The 19,080-nt window shown below is 37.0% G+C and overlaps 2 protein-coding genes across 4 annotated transcripts; both read right to left on the bottom strand.

Moving 5' to 3' along the window:
- Window positions 1-236: 236 nt before the first annotated feature.
- LOC121792010 (DNA topoisomerase 2-binding protein 1-A-like) lies at window positions 237-17,436 on the bottom strand. The gene is made up of 18 exons (XM_042189801.1): window positions 17,147-17,436; window positions 17,024-17,066; window positions 16,050-16,171; window positions 11,915-12,022; window positions 10,121-10,265; window positions 9,951-10,042; window positions 9,407-9,500; window positions 8,777-9,254; window positions 7,822-7,964; window positions 7,599-7,727; window positions 7,396-7,520; window positions 4,009-4,176; window positions 3,426-3,716; window positions 2,935-3,333; window positions 2,812-2,856; window positions 2,649-2,734; window positions 939-1,026; window positions 237-792 (listed from the first exon to the last, which is right to left on the bottom strand). The coding sequence occupies exons 1-18, from the start codon at window positions 17,321-17,323 to the stop codon at window positions 709-711; spliced, it is 2,817 nt and encodes a 938-aa protein (XP_042045735.1). The 5' UTR covers window positions 17,324-17,436; the 3' UTR covers window positions 237-708.
- On the bottom strand, window positions 12,278-15,933 carry LOC121791986. Of its 3 annotated transcripts, none has more exons than XM_042189791.1 (3): window positions 14,861-15,933; window positions 13,170-14,750; window positions 12,278-13,081 (listed from the first exon to the last, which is right to left on the bottom strand). In XM_042189791.1, exons 2-3 carry the CDS (start codon window positions 14,744-14,746, stop codon window positions 12,457-12,459), a joined length of 2,202 nt encoding a protein of 733 aa, XP_042045725.1. In that variant the 5' UTR covers window positions 14,747-14,750; window positions 14,861-15,933; the 3' UTR covers window positions 12,278-12,456. The 3 variants fall into 3 exon arrangements, with proteins under 3 accessions (XP_042045725.1, XP_042045729.1, XP_042045718.1); XM_042189795.1 differs by having other exon boundaries at window positions 13,170-14,747; XM_042189784.1 differs by lacking the exon at window positions 14,861-15,933 and having other exon boundaries at window positions 13,170-14,854.
- Window positions 17,437-19,080: the final 1,644 nt, after the last annotated feature.

Below are 19,080 nucleotides of genomic sequence, written 5' to 3'. Positions count from 1 at the left end.
AAACCGTAAAAAATTTGACGGAACCGTCCAAAATGGACCAAATGTGATCTGATTTCAAATGTGAGGGACCGAATAATTCAAAAGATAATGTTTTTGACCAAAATCAAAAAAACGCAATATGTTAAGGACCATTTTGGGACTTTAGTCTTTTAAAAAAAAAGGAATAAGATTTGTTTACCAACGTTTCAATCACCTATTCCTGCGGTTGGAGCACACAACTGCGTTGCTAGCCTGGAAGAGCCAAAAAACAAATCTTTGTACACATTTTGTTCAGAATACAATCCAAAAAAAATTCGATCTAATAATTTCACACAGATCAATATTGACATTCAAAAATTAGTCAAATATAGAATTGGATATTTGAATAGTTCATGAATACAAATCGAATTGTGCCGGTGCTTGTGCTGGTTCTCTGGTTCTGTCAATTTGCACAGAGCGACACACACAGACACACAATTGTTCTTTTCACGAACCAGATGTCGATAAATCCGCGAGTCTAGAAATTCATTTCGGCCAATTGAACCTTCGCGAACTGTTTCTTTTTAAGAACTAAATATATTTGTGGCAAAATAACAGATGCCAAGAAGACCAAAAGGCCTTGGACACGTAATGGATCAGTGCCCAGTTCGTTACGCCTTTCGTGCGGGTCGGAACTTACCCGACAAGGAATTTCACTACCTTAGGACCGTTATAGGTACGGCACACACACTATGAGCCGGGCATGCTACTCCTCGTTCTCACTCTATCAATAATCATTTGCCTACCAGACAGATCTTCTTCATAACCAACCACCTGCAGGTATATATTCAGCAATCAGCAAACAGAGCATATACTAAGACTTTGTCAACCGTTACTTTCCCAAAGTCAAAGATTGCACAACAAGCCAATCACAAAAAAAGGGAGGCCAATTCCAGCTGGGGAGAGAAACCAGAGATCACCTGAGAATCACTCTGTGTTTCACTAAAACCATCATAAAATCCCCTCGGTACTTTATCATCAGAGGGATTATCATCCCTTTCATCTGACCTGGATCAAACAGAATTCACCAATTTAATTGAGAATTCACCAATTTAACAGGGATAAACCAAATGGATACATAAATGTATGACACATTTTTTCAAAGGGGATCTAAAACAAGCAGTGAGTGTCTCACTTAGGTACCAGTAGGCCCACAAACGCCCTGGTCCGGCCATAGATTACCATGCAAGCCCACACCTTTCAACTAACACAAACCAGACAAGTTTAAACAGTACATGTGTTCATGTTCATAATATGAATTGAATATTACAGTGTTAACTGTTAAAATTCAGCATTGAATATATTTTTTGTGGTAGATTTTGAAATAAAATGTTAATTTAGACCATAATTTGTAGTTGATCTCCTAACTGCTTTTGCACGTTGGTCTTCTTTCAATTTTTCATATATTTCCTATAATTAAGATTGTGATGAGTTTCCCCTAGACTTAGTAATATGATTGGCATAATGTGGAAAGTTGAAGCTTTGGCAGCTACATGCCACATAGTATAAAGTTCATTAAAAGGTTGGAATAGGACATGATTGATGCATGAGTAAAATATACTCCCTCCGTCCACACGAGTGTGCAACATTCTTTGTGGCATGACTCATGAGCATTAATAAAATATTAGGTAGTTGTTTTTGTCGTGGAGGAAATGTCACCACAGGGGTAAATAGTTGTCACATCAGTGATTTCTAGCAGGTTATGTGATGGTAACTATGAGGAGGGAGTGTGAGTTTTTACCAAAAAAGGAAAGTTGCAGGATTATGGCAGATACCTTTTATAGGTAAACAGAGGGGGTAGTTCAAATTGAAACCTAGTCAGATAAATGTAAGTGGTATTAGCTACTACTATTTGTGCAATTTTAAGATAGAGATAAAATAAAGCATTAAACCACAGTTCATTATAGTGGACAAGGTTAGTTGAAAGAGATCATTGTGGGTCATGTATTATAAGGACGAAGAACTGTGGCGGATTGCGGAAGAGGGGAGATCGAGTTGGAAATGCAGTGGTTAGGGAGTCCACCGGATATTATCCATGCTTATCTTTACTTTATTTTAATGTCTATATCTTGTCATTGTTGTTGAGTGAATTGAACCAGATCTATTATATCTTTATTTATTAGGAGTAGGAGTCTCTGTTAGACTATAAATATCTCCATGAGGTTGGAGAGGATATCTTGAATTATTGAGTCATAACCGGCAAGTGAGGTGATAGTTGTCGCCTTGCCGGATTGGTTAGGGTTTTTCCCCTTTGTTGGTTAGGGGTCATCCCTTTCGTTGGTTAGGGTTTATCACTTTCTTTTATCAATTCCAATCCGTTTGCCTTCATTCCATCAATCCACAATCATTAGCAGTTCTGACTACGGAAGTAAGCAGTTGGATCATACTGAGAGGAAAAGATTGTACTCCACATTCATGTAGAAAACAATGGCCACACATGTAGAAAACAATGGCCAATGAGAAACTTGACCAATTCCTTGTTCATCTTACTTAGCCCTCCGTAATGCATGATATATAATGAAAGACAATTGAGCAGCAAAGGCATTTAGTCAATAGAGATATTGTAAACTTGCAATTTGTGATTTGACTGAGACGAGAAACACAAGGTCTATAGTTGAGCAAGAAGATACCTATTGATCCATTGCTTTTGTGGACCTAGTTCAGAAGGGGAAGCAGCATGCCTTTGACCAAGCATTGTAGAATTAGAAGACAAAAACTGCTCGTAGTCAAGGACAACTTTCAGGCAATTTTTGTATTTAAAGAAATTTGCATTTGAAAGAATTACAAGGATACAGTTTCATGGCTACTATTTGTCTCCTTTGACTTCAGATCCTGAATCTAATCAGAAACACACCATTCAGAACAAGGGCAAACATATCACCTTTTTCATAAGAAAATGAGGGATCATAAATTTACCTTGCTTGTTTGCTCCAACAAATCCTCTATAACTGCAGCAACATCAGGAACTACAGATGGAACTCTATTATTTTCAGTATTGTTATCCGCATAATTCATCCTACTGACAAAATTGTCGACAGTGAAACTAGACGAAGAATGCTTTTCAATATGACTGCCTAATAATTTCGCCCTCTTATTACTACTAGAATAAAGTTCCTCATCTCTTGACAAAACCGAGGAATCAATGGTATGCACATTTCCCAAATCATGTGGCTGACTCGGGAGTTGAGAGACATCATCTGCAGATGTACTCCTATCAGAGTGAGCAGGATATTGGCTCATAAAATAAGTTCCTGGTTGCCTGTCTTGAGAAGTAAGCTCTTTAGGGAGAAACCATTTCACATCAACAACTTTATTCTGTCTCATTATGAACAGCAACTGAGTTAGAAAACTATCATGTGTAGCAGAAAACAGATTGAGGACAACGGAAATAAAGATGTTACAAAAACCTGCTTAGCGCATTCATATATCCAGTCAGCTGTAACTACATTCATTCCCCATCTACAAGCAGCCTGATACTTATCACCTTGAGCAAATTTACTTAATAAATGAGTCACTTTCTCTGTAAGTTTCTCAGCGTACTTCAACCCCAGAATAAAGCACAAATTTCTCAACAGCTGTTTTTCTTTCATGTCATACCCCAAAACACAGAGGCGATATGCTTCAAATCCAGGTAACGGTATTTTGCATTGAAGTGGAGAATAGAGAATGTGACTGCCAATATCCAGCAAACATCCCTCCTTCAATTAAAGAGTTCCAAATACATTAGTATTTTTACATCCCAGATTTGCAACTGTACTAGGACATGCCAGGATGATATTATTTTCTGAGAGATGGTGTTAAGGAATGCATGAGAGAACATATAAGGTTCTAAAGATATTAAGCATATAAACTGAGACAGATAATAGGTTACAGTATCAATTAACAGTGTGAACAAACTCAGCAGGACTTTGAAGGTCTATACCAAAATGATTGCATTTTAATTTCCAGTACGCATGTTACGTTCTCAAGATTTAAGTGTAAGATTAGTACCTCTTTACAAGAATGAATCCAATGAGGGGTAATATAAGAAGTCGAGGATGCATGTGTCAGAGAGGAAACTACACCATGGCGCTCGACAATAAAGTGCACATATTTTCTGTTTTGATCTGGAACAACCTTGCCACCACCTTCAGTAACCCACATCACTATTTCGGGTCTCTGGAGGGAATATCATGAAGTCAAACATCGAATAACAAGCTTTGGTTGATACAGTAAAATGTAAAAGTAACTAAAAAAGAATATCAAATAGCAGGAAACGCATGTCGACAAGTAAAGCTTTATAAGTAACATTTCACATTTCCTATAGCATAGGGTTACACCAACTGCTACAGTGTAATTAACACCAATAGAATTGGTTCCATTCTGTTTGCTTCCACTTGCAGGTGAACTGATATCATAGTTCCAATTTATATTCGGTTGACAAATACCATAAAAAAACATGATATTTGACTCAATACTCCACCCCTTACACAATTAGGTTGCTTTATAAGATCAAGGAAAAAGCAAAAATATGAGTCATATGACTCATTACCATAAATCGGCACCCCTACTGCTAAATACTTAGGAAGCTCTGCCATATTTTGGTTTTTACTCCATAATTAACTAAATTGGAGTATACATTTCACGAAATTGAAATTTACAGAAAATAAATTTGTTACCGTACTAATCCAACCAAAGGATTTGAGCAAGTAATCTAATCATAAACTGTGAAGTCAATCATATTTTATCCTTCTAGGAAAAAGTGTTAATGCTATAAATTATTGGCCTGTCTCTGAAAAGATGACATAATATCAATAAGGGTCATAATATCCAAATATGCAGCAGTATTTATTTCTTATCCTAATCTGACATCTGTTAACTATTGGCTAACATAATCATATTATTCTTTGACTGACTAGATCAAACCAGTCCATTTGGCATCTGAAATAGATATTTAAAGAAAAACATCAAAGAAACTAGTAATACGCAAAATTTCTTCATCCTCCCCAGCCTCCCCAGACCCAGTGGCTATGGTTTTCCTTCAAATTTTGGCAAATAAGTTCTTTAGTTCCGACCTACCTAAACCGTTATATTGTTCACCATTTGAAAAGAATCACACTATCTACCATAATTCAAATCCACCATGCCGCTTCTCCCAGCTCACCAGCATTCTCCACCCCTTTTCTACCTCTTGACCAAAAGCTACCAGCCTACCACTACTGTCCGCTACACCGCTTATACCGCTAACTCCACTTCCACTGTGTCTCGCCACGCAGGAAGCCTGGAACCATACCCAACTTTCAATTTTTGCCACCATATTCAACTACCAGCACTGGTTTCTCTCCAAAGAAGATCAACATGACAGCAGTTATGCCAACCTCTCCTCTATTCTAATCAGGGTTATACTTAAATTGTAGCCCAAACTTCGACCGTTGGTGATTTTTTTACCCTAATTTACAGAGCTTGTATTTATATCTGATATATATTTTGTTTTTCTTTATGAGAAAATCAGCAGTCTTGTTAGCTTGTTATTTCAGTTTCATTGCTTCTATTTTGCTGCATTAATCGCCTACATATAGTGAGGACCCTAGGCGATAGAAATCATCTTGGGAAATCAGTAATAGGATGATTTAGCTGTTGGCCTCCTGTGTGGGGATTCCTCTTTCGTAGTTCATTTTGTGTTCATTTATTTCGAGTAATAAAGCCATATCTCTTCTCACAAATTCCCCTGTTAATTCTTTGTGGTATTTAGTTGAGCACATCTCGTGCTTGTTATTGTTCGTCGACCTTTACTCCTAACAATTTGGTGCGGTTAACGATGGTTGTTACGTGCAACACAAACACCCGTCTGGACGGTTTGGAGAAGGTTTCTGAAAATCTAGAAAAGCAATCGCAGACATTAACTGCAATGGTTGATGAATTGAGTATTAAATGCGCGTCAACAAACGAGCGAGTCTCAACTTTGGGATCGAACCTACGAGCGGCTCATCTCGTCCGCTCGTACCTACGACTTGGTATGGTTCGATCCAAATGAAACTAATGGATCGAACCATACCGAGTTTCATTTGGTTCGATCCAAATGAATGGATCAAACCATACCGAGTAGTAGGTACGAGCGGACGAGATGACCCGCTCGTAGGTTCAATCCATTAGTTTCATTTGGCTTCCCGAACGAGAGAGTCGCTCGTACCTTCACCATGAACGCCCCGAGTAGCGATCCCAAAGTTGAGACTCGCTCGTTTGTTGACGCGCATTGAATATTCAATTCATCAACCATTGCAGCTGATTGATTTTCTAGATTTCCAGCAACCTTCTCCAACAATCCAAACGGGTGTTCGTGTTGCGCGTAACAACCATCATTCACCGCACCAAATTGTTAGGAGTAAAGGTCGACGAACAATAACAAGCACAAGATGTGCTCAACTAAACACCACAAAGGGGGAATTTGTGAGAAGAGATATGGCTTTATTGCTCGAAATAAACGAACAGAAAATGAACAACAAAAGAGGAATCCCCATGCAGGGAGGCCAAAGACTAAACCGTCCTATTTCTGATTTCCCAAGATGATTTCTATCGCCTAGGGTCCTCACTATATATAGGCGATTAATGCAGCAAAATAGAAGCAATAAATCTGAAAAACGAGCTAACAAGTCTGCTGATTTTCTCTCCCAAATCTTCTCCAAAACGCATGAACAACTAACCAAGTCAGCCGAGATTTTAGGGGTTGTTCTGTTGGCACTCACTTGGCTAAACGACTTCCCTATTCCCACGCCTCTATACTTTCCAACTGCTACCCGTATCAATAACCCTTCAACACATCTATTTATATCAGTTGGGTACACTATGCAGGTGTTCTTGAGAAAATACACTTGATTACTAAGAAAAACAAGGATGAGTTTGTCTAGAAGAACTGGTGTTTGTCCATAGTTTCTCAAAAATCATAGATTATTTGTCTATAAGATTATTACATAAAATACTGCATTTGGTTAAAGAGAGAGCTTACCCAATGAATTTATGTTTTATTCATTTTTAAAGAAAATCATTGTTTTAATATCTATGTTAGTCAATATCTATCTAAGATAAGATAAAACAAAGAAAAATTAAAGTATAGGTATTGTTTGGATATTAAGGATAGTATGGGATATTTTAGAAGGTGGGCCGATGGTTTAGATTATTTTGAATAATTCAACCTATATCTAAAATAATATGTTTGGGACAAGAGAATCTTGGCACACTGGAGGAACTACATTCAGATTCAAACTCAAAATGATGTTAAAATTAAAGTTGAACATGACAACAAGGTTTTAAATTCAGAAATCCAGCAGGTGATAGTACCAGGGGAAAAGGGTGTTATAAGGGCCTATTATATTATTTAAATCAATAAACAAATCAGCTTACTTGTTCTTCAGGAAATGTGCTTGAAAACTGAAAGAGCTTCCCCCTAAATACAGTTGAAGACTTCATATCTTTGATGCCATTGTTCAATATGCTTTGCCCCTTCACCTTACTGTCTTCTTTCAAACCTTGAAACGTGGAGGAATTTAAAGTAGTATATTTGGAGAGTTTCTTAGAGTCATGATGAATATGTCATGTAATCTTACCAAATAATATGTCTGATTGAGAATTCTCGTTCTCAACAATGTTATTGTCAGCAAGCTTAGGAACAGAGAGATTCCCTACTTTCAAACATGCTAAGCTAGTTGCAGTAGTCCCATTAATGACTACAGAATCTGTGAATAGGGTAAACAAGGGTGGATGTCGGACATGCTGAAAGAAGAAAATGTCATATTTAATTAAACAGGCAGTTAAGAGAGAAGATGGAACCTTTTTGAAGAAGTAAATCATAAGCAATGTGACCCTGAAACACAGGGACATCTTTCTTTTTTTTGATGCATTCTTCGAGCCATGATGTTTTGACAATACTAATAACTCCAAAAGCTGCAAGGCTCCTTATTTCCTTGATTTCTCTGCACCAACCGTTACCACGATAAGAATGAGTGACAAATGCATGATTGCACATTCTTGAAGTGAATAATAGGTCATGCAATATCTCTAATTGATAACCATTACTGGTATGTCAATAACAACCAGGTCACTTCAGCTCCAGGTGATTAGTAGTCCAGATCAAGCAGTGATGCATCTAATATTGCAATCCTATAAAGATGACCTAGCCATCGATAATATATCAAAACCAACCAACTTACTCTTTCCAAAACTCATAAGATAGGGCTCCATGTCTATTATCACACTCCCATCATGTTCTAGATTGACATGTAATCCTCATACAGAGAAATTCTACATTTCCATCCACCTAGCATGGAACAATGACGCTGAGAAAGAATTGCATTCCTCTCACACAAAAGAGTCCAAGTGTTGAAAAATGAATGATTTCTGCAAACATATTGCTCTAGTATATATGACTTTGAACATAATTAATTTAATCTGACAATAAAAATGAAAAATATAGGACCTTCCTCCTTTACCTGGATGTACAAAAACTCAAATACATTTTAGTCTTGAGGACTTAGTTTGGAGCAAACAACCCTGACTATGAGATATGGAAAAATATATTATTGTAGTTTAGTTAAAAACAGGGAACAAGATTCACTCTGGAGTTGATAAAAAACTGCCCAGACACGCAATCTCTGACAAATTAGTAGCACATTTATGGCAGATGAAAAGACAAGACATATAACATTTCAAGTATATAGTTGAAAACTTGTTTACTAGAACTTATATGCTGAAAAAAGCAGTTCATCCACATGCCTAAATATCTTACTTTTCTGATGGATTTCCAACTACCACGTGAGTCAAATTCTCCCTAACGGACATATATCGAGAGCCCCCGCCCTGGCGAACCATACTGACTAGCTTCCGCAATTCAGAAGCCTCGAAGCCTAAAAGTAAAATTCTGCACTCAGACAAGTACAGATCACCATCCTCACTTTCAGAATCATCAGCAACACATTGAGTAAAATCAGGAACATTTTTCTGTTTTTCAGTAGGTCCGTCATTTCCCCTTTTAGACATGTGAGGAACCTCAGGAGATGTGCATAGGATGTTTGTCAGGAGATTCTCCACATCAGGTTTCATATCCTGAGCAGAAAGATTGGTGTCTGATTCTGAGACACTGGGGTTAGATGATGAGATAGGCTGCGAATTTCGGGTGCATTTGCCTTGAGTGTGATGCTCCAATGTCTTTAAAGTACTAACAGAAGATGATTGTTGAACTGGGAAGGAGGCTTCCATAAGGCATGCTATATATCCATTTGACCAAGTAAGAACCCAAGAAAATAATGAAAGGAATGCAAAATTAGTTACAGGATCCATTGGAAAGATACTCATGTAGACAGATTAAACATTGAAAACCGAACCAGAAATGCTGCAGATGAACTATGCATGTTTGTACCTCTTCTGGCAATAGACTGATGAAACCATTTCCTGTTAACTATGTATATGATACGCCATCTTTTTGCAACCATATACTTGTCACCTTCAGGAGCTTATGAAAAGTTAAGGACACCAATATTGAAGATCATATGCTGGGTGTTAGGTAAATATAAATGTTCAAGAGTCCCTAGGTAGCATAGATAATAGCAATCACAAAACATTCCTCTATATGTACACTTGATGACAAATAAAGCATCAAAAAATTAAAGAAAAAAATGAATAACCATTTGTAGTTAAAGAATTATAAAATTGTGGGTCGTAATAGATCCACATGCAAAAAGATTTCAATTGAACAACAGATACATTCAGAAATGAGCTAGAGAAAGAAAAGATGTTATGCCAAAGACACAAAGGACACTGTAGAAAGAGTGAAATCCCAGAGACTGACAAGGAATCACGACATAACTGAATTCGGATTCTGGCCTCATACAAGGTAATAATGGAGAAGCAAACAACAATGGGCAAGTTGATATTCAAAAGAACAAAACCACAAGACAGGATATATCGCATATCAAATGAGAGCATCTCTTTGTCAGCTCAGCTGAATATATCCCACCGTTTTGTATGATAAGCTTCTCCATTTCCTTACGTTCATCTAAAAGAATCAAATAAAAGACCTTCAGACCTTGTCACCTTTTTGTAGTTACAGAAGAAAAGGAAACAAATTTCCAACCTGCAGGAATTCCACTAACACATATAGTCAGTCCAGAAAAAGGAGGAACCCTGTAAGGTTCATGAGAAACTACACGGTGTTCTTTCCAACATTGGTCCAGCCATTCTGTTGTGACTATTGGTTTTTTCACTTGGGTTAGAGCCCACTGAAAAAATGTTGCAAGGAGATAAAAAAAAACAGAAAAGTTAGGAGACAATCAATCAAATCAACATGTGGATATTTTCTTCACTCTCTCTATGGATTTTCTTTTTCTTGTTCCTCTCACTCTCTCTGTTTTGATTTCCTTTTCTAATTTCTCTCTCTCTCTCTCTCTCCATGTCTTTATGTGTTCCTCCCTATTCTTGGTACAGTGGTAACAGAAACTGACATCAAGTGCAAAATATATAATTGCTCAACTGAATTTCAATCCGGGTAAACAGTTCCACCCAAACTGGAAATCCATTTAATGATTTATTTCTAAATATGGTGATATATAGATCGGTTGGTTATCATAATTCCTACCCCCCCCCCCCCAAAAAAAATACTCTCTCCGTCCCATAGAAATAGGTCATGATTCCTTTTTCATCCGTCCCATAGAAATAGTCCATATCCATTTATGTCAACTTTTTTCTCCTCTCTCTTACTTTATCATTTATGGACCCCACCATCCACTATACTATTTCAATTACCTTTTCTTCTTCTCTCTTACTTTACTAATTACGCATTAAAACCCGTGCCAACCCTAAATGGCCTATTTGTATGGGACGGAGGGAGTATATATATATATATTCAACCCCGTCCCAATGGGGCTCAAATCCACGATAATAAGTGAAAAGTGTAATTTGTTTAGATATAATATGCTGCAAAAATGATGAATTCGTTGTGAAAAATGATGAATTTATAACTCACTGAATCTGAAGAACAAACACATCACATAGGTATTTTAAATCTAAGGACTTCTAATATATACCAACACCGTCCACGGAAAAAATAGTCTTGGTAGTTGACGACACGGGTTGTAATAAAAATTGGTTAAGGTAAGAGAGAGGTAGAGAGTGGATGAAGTATTATTAGTGGAAAATGTGTTCCACCTTATTAGAGAGAGAAACTTACAAGGAATAGATAGAGACTAATTTCGATGGATGGCCAAAAATAGAAAAAACATGAATATTTCGTGGACAGAGGTAGTATAGATGTGTGTGTAGGAAGAGGATCGGGTGACAATGACAAATGTAGGAGACAAATGAAAATCATGTTCAGCTCTTTGATCCAAATATGAAATATCTGCGGTGGATGCGGGATGAATGCACCTCCTTGGCAATGTTGTCAAAAGCGCGCCATGCGGCTAGAATCACCCCAAGGTGGTTGGGCGATCAAGATTCAAGGAGAGGCGAGGGTGGTTGGGGTGCCCTAATTTTTTGGGTGGAATACTTTCTTGCCCTAGCCCAAGCCCAAGCTCATTATGTTTCATAACAAAAGTAGAAAACCAATCTAAATCCTAAACATGTATATATATACACACACATATATATGGTTGCATTAGGGTCAGACATCACCTTATATCATACTCCCTCCATCCCATAGTAGATGTTACACTTGGGAGATGGCACGAGATTTTAGGAGATGTTATTTTGTGTGTTAAGTGGTGAGAGAAAATATAATTTTACAATAGTGAAGCACAACTATGAAATGAATCACACTTATAAGATCAGCTATAGTCAAATGTCAATCATTCATAAGCCTAGCCTCATATAAAAGTTACTAAAATATTTACAAAGAGTTCCAAGACTAGAAAAATAAACAATAAAAATAAACCTTGTATTTTTGGACAAGGACATCCTTCACAATTACGAAACTGACATCTGATGATGCTTTTTTTGTTAGTTGTCCTCCCATAGCAGTGACCTTCTTTCCAATATTGGCCTACAAGTCAGTAAGATAAACTAACAATCATTATTTGTAGCATATTTGAAACGGAAATAGAAAGCATATAGCAGGATAGCAGTTTAGGTGGCAAGTTACAAATACCCTTGATGAATATGAGAACACTGATACATAAAATAAACAAGATTTCATGGTGTTCATGGCCTATGCGGCACCGATACGGATACGCGTATCGGTATCCGAAGGATACGGATACGCGGATACGGCTCTTTCCCAAACAACCCGATACGCGGATACGTTTTAACTATTTTTTTTAATAAATAATAATAGTGCAAAATAAATTACAAAATAGATATTCTAATTCAACATAGAGACATTAAAGGTCTATTACACTCAAAATAACATGATAGCAGCAGGTTCTAAATTAGGAAATAATTAAAAGGTAGTAGCAAACTAGCATCAAGCCATCAACATCAAGCTTCTTCCTCATTCCCCGTCTCCTCCAGCTCCACACCTTCATCCTCGGCATCACCCAATCCAAATGATACAGCCTGCAACTCAGGTTCATCAATGGAGAGGTCAGCAACTTCAAGAAGACCAACACCACTAAGGGAATCAAAAGAATCTCCCCCAACATCCCACATCCTTGTCTCTCCTTTCTTGTATGCATCAGTTCTTCTTGACAAATGTCTCAGATTTGAGTGCACAAAGACCAAATCTTCAGCCCGCTCAGGAGTTAAGGCATTTCTCTTGACACTATGGATGAAGCTATATGTGCTCCAATTTCTTTCACAGCAAGAAGAAGAGGCCGGTTGGCTGAGCAGTTTCATGGCCAAACTCATCAAAAGAGGGATAGATTGTCCATGATTTGTCCACCATGTCATTGGGGAAACAGCCCATCTATCATGTATAGAATCAGGGTCATTGAATTCTTCTGAACAACTAGAAAACCTTGCATATTCTTCCTTCACTGCAGCCAACTCTTGCGGTATGCGAAAGAATTTCTTGAAGCAAGTCATCCTCATTTGTGATATTTCCTTGTCCTTGTGGGGGGGTAGTCGGCCAGCACCTTCTTGAAGCCACATGTTGCTGTAAAATCTGGAATTGGCAGCAATTTAGATCATGAAGTTAAAATGAAAAAATGAAGAGCAAAGAATCTGAATTTTAATTGCACAGTGCATATTACCTTGGATTGAGTGAATGAGCCAAACAATGAAGTGGATTATTGCCTTTTGTCCACCTAGCAATCAATATATCATGAATAACAGAGTAGAGGTCTGACTCCTCATTTGGTTCCTTCCCTTCATACAAATATATTTCTTTCTTCACTTTCTCAATCATTGAATCCCACATCTCATAGATTAAGTGAAGACACGGGGTGTCGGTGTCCGCAAAGCGTATCATATCATAGATAGGACTAGTGAACCTAAGAATGTATTCCACATTGCCCCACCAGACATCACTTAGTATTTTTTCCTTTACATGTTGGGCAGTTGAAGCATCCTCTTTGTAGATGCTCCATTTGTCACTAATCACCATGTGTTGGAGAGCTGCTTTTACCTCAACAAACCGTTTTAGCATACACACAACCGATGCAAATCTTGTTTCAGCAATAGAGAGCAACTTCAAATGGCTGAACTCATTAAACATGGAAAGACGCATGCCATGATTCATTATGAAATTCTTGATCATAGTAGCCTCAACTTTGACATTGTTTATAAATTCTAATCGACTCCAAACCTGCATATCCTCATCAGTAGGTGTCCTTGGCAGTTTAGGTTCACATATATTTTTCATAGCAAGGTTGAGAGTATGCACTACACAAGGTGTCCAAAATATGTGATCATTTTCAGCTTCAATTAAAAGACCCGCACCTTTGCAATTTGCAGCATTATCTGTGATGATTTGTACCACATTTTGTCGACCTACTTCATCAATGATAGCCCTCAACTTCTCAGCAATATATTCTTTTGACTTGTATTCTCCTTCACAATTGTCAGCCCTCAAAAACATTGGTGCTTTCTCAGAAACAGCGGTGAAGTTGATGATTGGCCTCCTCTGAGGATCTGACCAACCATCAGAGCAGATTGTGACCCCTTTCTCTGGCCATGTGCTCTTTGTACTCTCCAATAGAGTCTCTATGTGCCTTCTTTCTTGCTTGAGCAGTGATTCCCTTGCCCTGTTATACCCAGGTATTGTGTAACTTGGCAAATTGCGGCTGCAAGCAAATGCAAAAGCTTCTCTAAAATATGGGTTTCTCAGAAAGTTGAAAGAAATCCCTCCAGAAAACATTGCTCTAACAATTAAAGCATCCAAGTGCTTGCGGTCTTGCAATGCCCATGATTTTTCCAATTGAGAAACAGGCCCCCTCTTGGTCCTCTTGCTGTTGTCTGAAGGAGCTACAGGCAAAGAAACAGTGCATGCCTTTGATCTTTCCAATAGCTCCTTACACTTTTCCACTTCCCTCCTCATGTCACTCAGCATTTCAAATGAAACATTTGGACATGTCTTAATCCCCTGTCTTAATTTTTGCAGCAAATGAGCTTCAACTCTTGTATAGCTAGTGCTTTTTGAAAATGGACAATAGTTGCATCTCCATAATATATTTCCTCCACCAGGTTTAGGCTTCTCTAGAATGGTGACATGATCCCACAATGGAGCCCTGATATCAGTTATTTGTCTGGACCCAGATCCAACACTAGAACTAGCAGCAGAACTAGCACTAGAACTAGCAGCAGTAGCACTCAGATTTGGAGATGCCATACTGCTGAAATTATAATTGAATTGAATTGGGGGAGCAAAAAACTGAATTATAACATAGAAAAGCGATGGCAAAAATAGATACATAAAACGAAAAATCTAAAAAAAAAAGCATACCGAATCTATGGAGGCGGGGAGTTTTTGACCTAGCTGCGGCTTTCTCAATTGTGTGGAATCTTATATTGTATAGAGCATCATTATTTATAGAGCTAGATTTGTTCATCCAGCTGCAATGGGCTACATCACAAATGGGCTTTTTGGTCCAGCCCGTTAATTCTATCGGGCCGGCTCCTTTAGATGGGCTTTAAACTGGGCCGTATCCACCGAGATACGTATCGAATCTGAGGTTTCCCGGCCCAATACGGCCCATCCCGCGGATACGCCCAGGATACGTATCCGTCGCGTATCCGTCGCGTATCGGTATCGGATACGTATCCGATACGCGATACGGCAACAAAGTGAAGTATCCGTGTTATATAGTTCATGGCATTAAGAACCAGTAGAAGAGATCTATCTAATGCATGGATGAGATCTACTATCTTGAAATGTAAATATATCAAATTCTCAAATGGGCATGGACACATATTTGTTTAGGCATTCATATAAAAATCTTGACTTCAGTGTACAGTAGAAATGTGAAAATGCTTGTGTGATTGTGATAGGCTTTAATTTCTCAAAGCCCGACACACACCTAGCTTGTTTACGGCGCATGCAAGTGAAGTTCTAAAACATTTCCACAAATAGCTTGTTAGTGATCAAAAGGGTGAGTTATGTGACACTTATACTTCCCATGTTCCTGAAAAAAGTTGAATTTTTGCCACAATTTATATGTCGGTTCCTCTATGAAAAAATTGTCACATTCATGATTCATAATAGTAGGATTTTCACAACTCCCCACACAATTAACATAGAACTCTTACTCTATTCACACACTACCAACCATTTTATTAAAAACATGTGTCGTCCACAATGTGGGATTTTTTTGTGAACGGATGGAGTACGTATTACATAAAATTATTATGGCTGAACATTTGTGAAACGTAAGTTATTTAGAGGGGTAATGTAGCTTGGTATGCTAAGCATGAGATGTAAGTTTACAAGACGAGCATAACCCTATTAATTCTAAGCACTTATGAACCACAGATTTATCAAGATTTGCCAAAAAAAACAATATTGTAACTTGTAATATACAATTAATTGTGACATACATCCTGTTTAGTTTATGCTTAATCAAGAATAAAAGAAGGAATTTTTATAAGCCTTATATAAGTTGACAGCATTAGGAGTAGGTAAGTGGCATTATTACCTTTACATCCTCATCAAAACCAGATGTAACTATATTTACACCATCCAGTGCAAAGCAGCAAGTATATCCATGATTAGGTAGCTTTCTACGCTCTTTCGCACAGAACAACACACATTGAGGACCTGGGACAACCAAATTCTAGCTAAAAATCAAAACACTGAAAATTAACAAGGTTAAACATTATTCCAAAGAACAAACTAGAAATGATGAAAACACTAGTTATTGTATGTCCAAATTCAACCTAACTCACGAGATTCACTATTAAACCATTTTGAAGAATAACAAGGCATGTGTTGTGTATCTTCTAGTAGATCACACGTCTAATAAGAAAGCAATAAATATTTTTATGCAATCTATCTAAACATTTTCAAGTGAATGCAAAAAACCCAAAAAAGCAGTTTATTGCATGACCAACTGTGAGTTTCTATTTCCATAAGGAGAAGAAGGCTTCAGAACATAGAGTATATTTTTTGTTTTTTAAGGCATTACATATATGGCACCAAACAAGAAGATGTTCTCCACTTTTCTGACTACAATCGCTTCCTAATTATGTTTACAAATAAAACTGTTATATCAAATCAGTAATTAATCCATTCAAATGTGAATCCTTCTTTTATGGTTAGAGTTGGAGCTAACTTCACCCATGAAGGAGAAGTAAAACCTTAATTATGGGTTCCTATAATGATTAATGACACTATATCCCAAGATTGACATCCCATCTTAATTCTAGGATGAAAGCACAAAGGTGCATCACTCGGTGCATCGGTCTACCGCCTTTCTTCTTTTTTCAAGGCTGAGCTTGTTCAATTGAAGCTAATGCTAGCTCTAATACACAACATTACCCCAAAACATCTTGTTTTAACATATATATATTCATGTCGTAACATTTCAATGCTAACCTAGAAATATGTGTCTTCCACTAAGCTAAGCTGAAATGTCATTTAAAATTTGTATCAATAAGCGTACAAGAATACCGAGCAATTTACAGTCCTTCGATCGAAGATACTCAAACTTCTCCTGCAAAATCAGAAAGAATTAGGTCAATTAATTTCCAGAATTAAGCCAGTTTACAAGCTAGAGCAGATAAAGTTACGTACATGCTCTGCCGAGGCGATGACGTGATAGTCGGCGGGTCCATTGCGCGAGGGGTCGCAGCTGAGGATAACCTGGGCGCCGTTGAACTTTAAGGCGTCGTGCAGCGCGTCGAAGAGCTCCGGTGGGACCAGATTCCGAGACAGGCATACATTCGCTCCACTAAACACTTTTGCAGCCATGAATTTGTATGAGTAGATGAATGGTGAGAATTTTTTTTTCTGATTAGGTTTCAGGAGAAATGGGGATTTCTACTTTTTCATTTCTTGACGATTGCATTTAACGAAAATAGAGCGCGGGAAATCTTAATGTGGTTTCTATTTATATGTAGAACTTGAGTAGGAACTAGTTGTATGCGAAATAGATTGAGAAATTTCAGGAGTATTGGGTCTAAATTTCTGAATTTTCAAAATTTAGGATTATATTCTCTGGCATTTTAGAATGTATTCCCTATGTCTCAATTAAGTTAGGTCAAAACTTTTGAACACGAAGATTAAGAAATTGCGTTGAAAAATAAGAGAGTAAGTAAGTAAGTAGGTGGTGGAATAAAGTAAGATTGGTTAGATGTTTTGTTTTGTTTTTTTTTTTAAATGACAATTTAGTTGGAACGTTCAGAAAAGGAATGCAACCCAACTTTGTTGGAACGGAGGGAGTAGGATTGATGCATATGAATTTTTTAGAATATATTAGGTTTTTTGTTAGTTTTTTCCTTTTTTTTCTTGTTTTTCTTACTATTTATTTACAGTATCTCATAAAATAAGAGTAGACTAAACTAATCCATTTGTAAAATCTAATTTAAAAAATGAATTGACAAAAGAAAACATTAATATGATCTGCATTCACTTTTCAGTAGTTCCCTTTTGCATTCCATTAACCAAAGACCACGAGAAAAACATTCCTATGTTCATTTCCTTAATATGAAAATGATTATAAAAGGAAATTAACTTAAAGAAACTGAATACCATAGAAAGTTTTGCATTATTAGCTCTCAGGTGAGAGAAAATGGTGGGGGATTTGGTGTGGGGAAATTTCAGAATCATTAAGGAAAGCAAGCTGCAAATGAGGGATTTTGCCTGCGTGGAGAGATTTCAAAATTGGGGTTTCTAATTTGTACGTGGGTAGTTTACCTTATTCATATATTTTGTGAGTAAAATAATAGGAAAAAAAGAGAAAAAAAATAAAGAACAGAAAAACCATTATTTTGAATGTCATTGAATTGAGACTTAAATTCTGAATTCTCTCCACATACATCATATAGTAGTATTTTAACTACTTTCATCTGTCCCTGAAAGTTTGTCTCATTTTTCTATGTCCGTCCGTCCCACAAAGTTTGTCTCATTTTACTTTTTACCATTTTTAGTAGTGGACCTCATAATTCACTAACTCATTCCTACTTACATTTTATTATAAAACTAATATATAAAAGTAGGACTCATTTTCAACTCACTTTTCATTGCATTTCTTAAAACCCGTGGCGAGTCAAAGTGGGACAATATTTGAGGGACGGAGGGAGTACAAAATATATTAATGAATTAAAATAATAGGTGTCTAATTTTGAAATCGCATGAAATGTATCGTGTAGAACTGTAGCGAAAGATCTATTCTAGATGATTGTTTGATTTACACATACATATGTATAGAAAGCTAGCATGCTCGAAAAACTATAAACATGATAAAAATATAACTGATCCATAAAATAATGCAATTAAACATGTAATCATATAATAAATCAACTTATGCATGTAATCACGTAAAAGCATACCGTCGAATTTAGGAACTGAATCCAATCACCACTTTAATCATATGTATTAGAATATTAAACATAAATCATAAATATATAAGCAAAACACATTATTCATTCTCATAAATATAGTTAAAAATGGGTAAAGAATTTATTACATATACGCGCATTCAAATCATATTTTATGGTATACAAACT

The sequence above is a fragment of the Salvia splendens genome, chromosome 2 (genome assembly GCF_004379255.2).
Source record: "Salvia splendens isolate huo1 chromosome 2, SspV2, whole genome shotgun sequence".
NCBI lineage: Eukaryota > Viridiplantae > Streptophyta > Magnoliopsida > Lamiales > Lamiaceae > Salvia > Salvia splendens.
This window is presented reverse-complemented; position numbering and strand designations above follow the sequence as displayed.

Excerpts from the sequence above, each read along its gene's own strand:
- LOC121791986 (XM_042189784.1), bottom strand. The coding sequence starts at position 14,830 with ATGTATCTATTTTTGCCATCGCTTTTCTATGTTATAATTCAGTTTTTT. Across the intron at positions 13,082-13,169 it reads GCTCATTCACTCAATCCAAG|ATTTTACAGCAACATGTGGC; the intron begins GTAATATGCACT and ends TGCCAATTCCAG.
- LOC121792010 (XM_042189801.1), bottom strand. The coding sequence starts at position 17,323 with ATGGCTGCAAAAGTGTTTAGTGGAGCGAATGTATGCCTGTCTCGGAAT. Across the intron at positions 2,857-2,934 it reads TGTTGGAGCAAACAAGCAAG|ATTCAGGATCTGAAGTCAAA; the intron begins GTAAATTTATGA and ends GTTTCTGATTAG. Across the intron at positions 793-938 it reads AAACACAGAGTGATTCTCAG|GTGGTTGGTTATGAAGAAGA; the intron begins GTGATCTCTGGT and ends ATATACCTGCAG.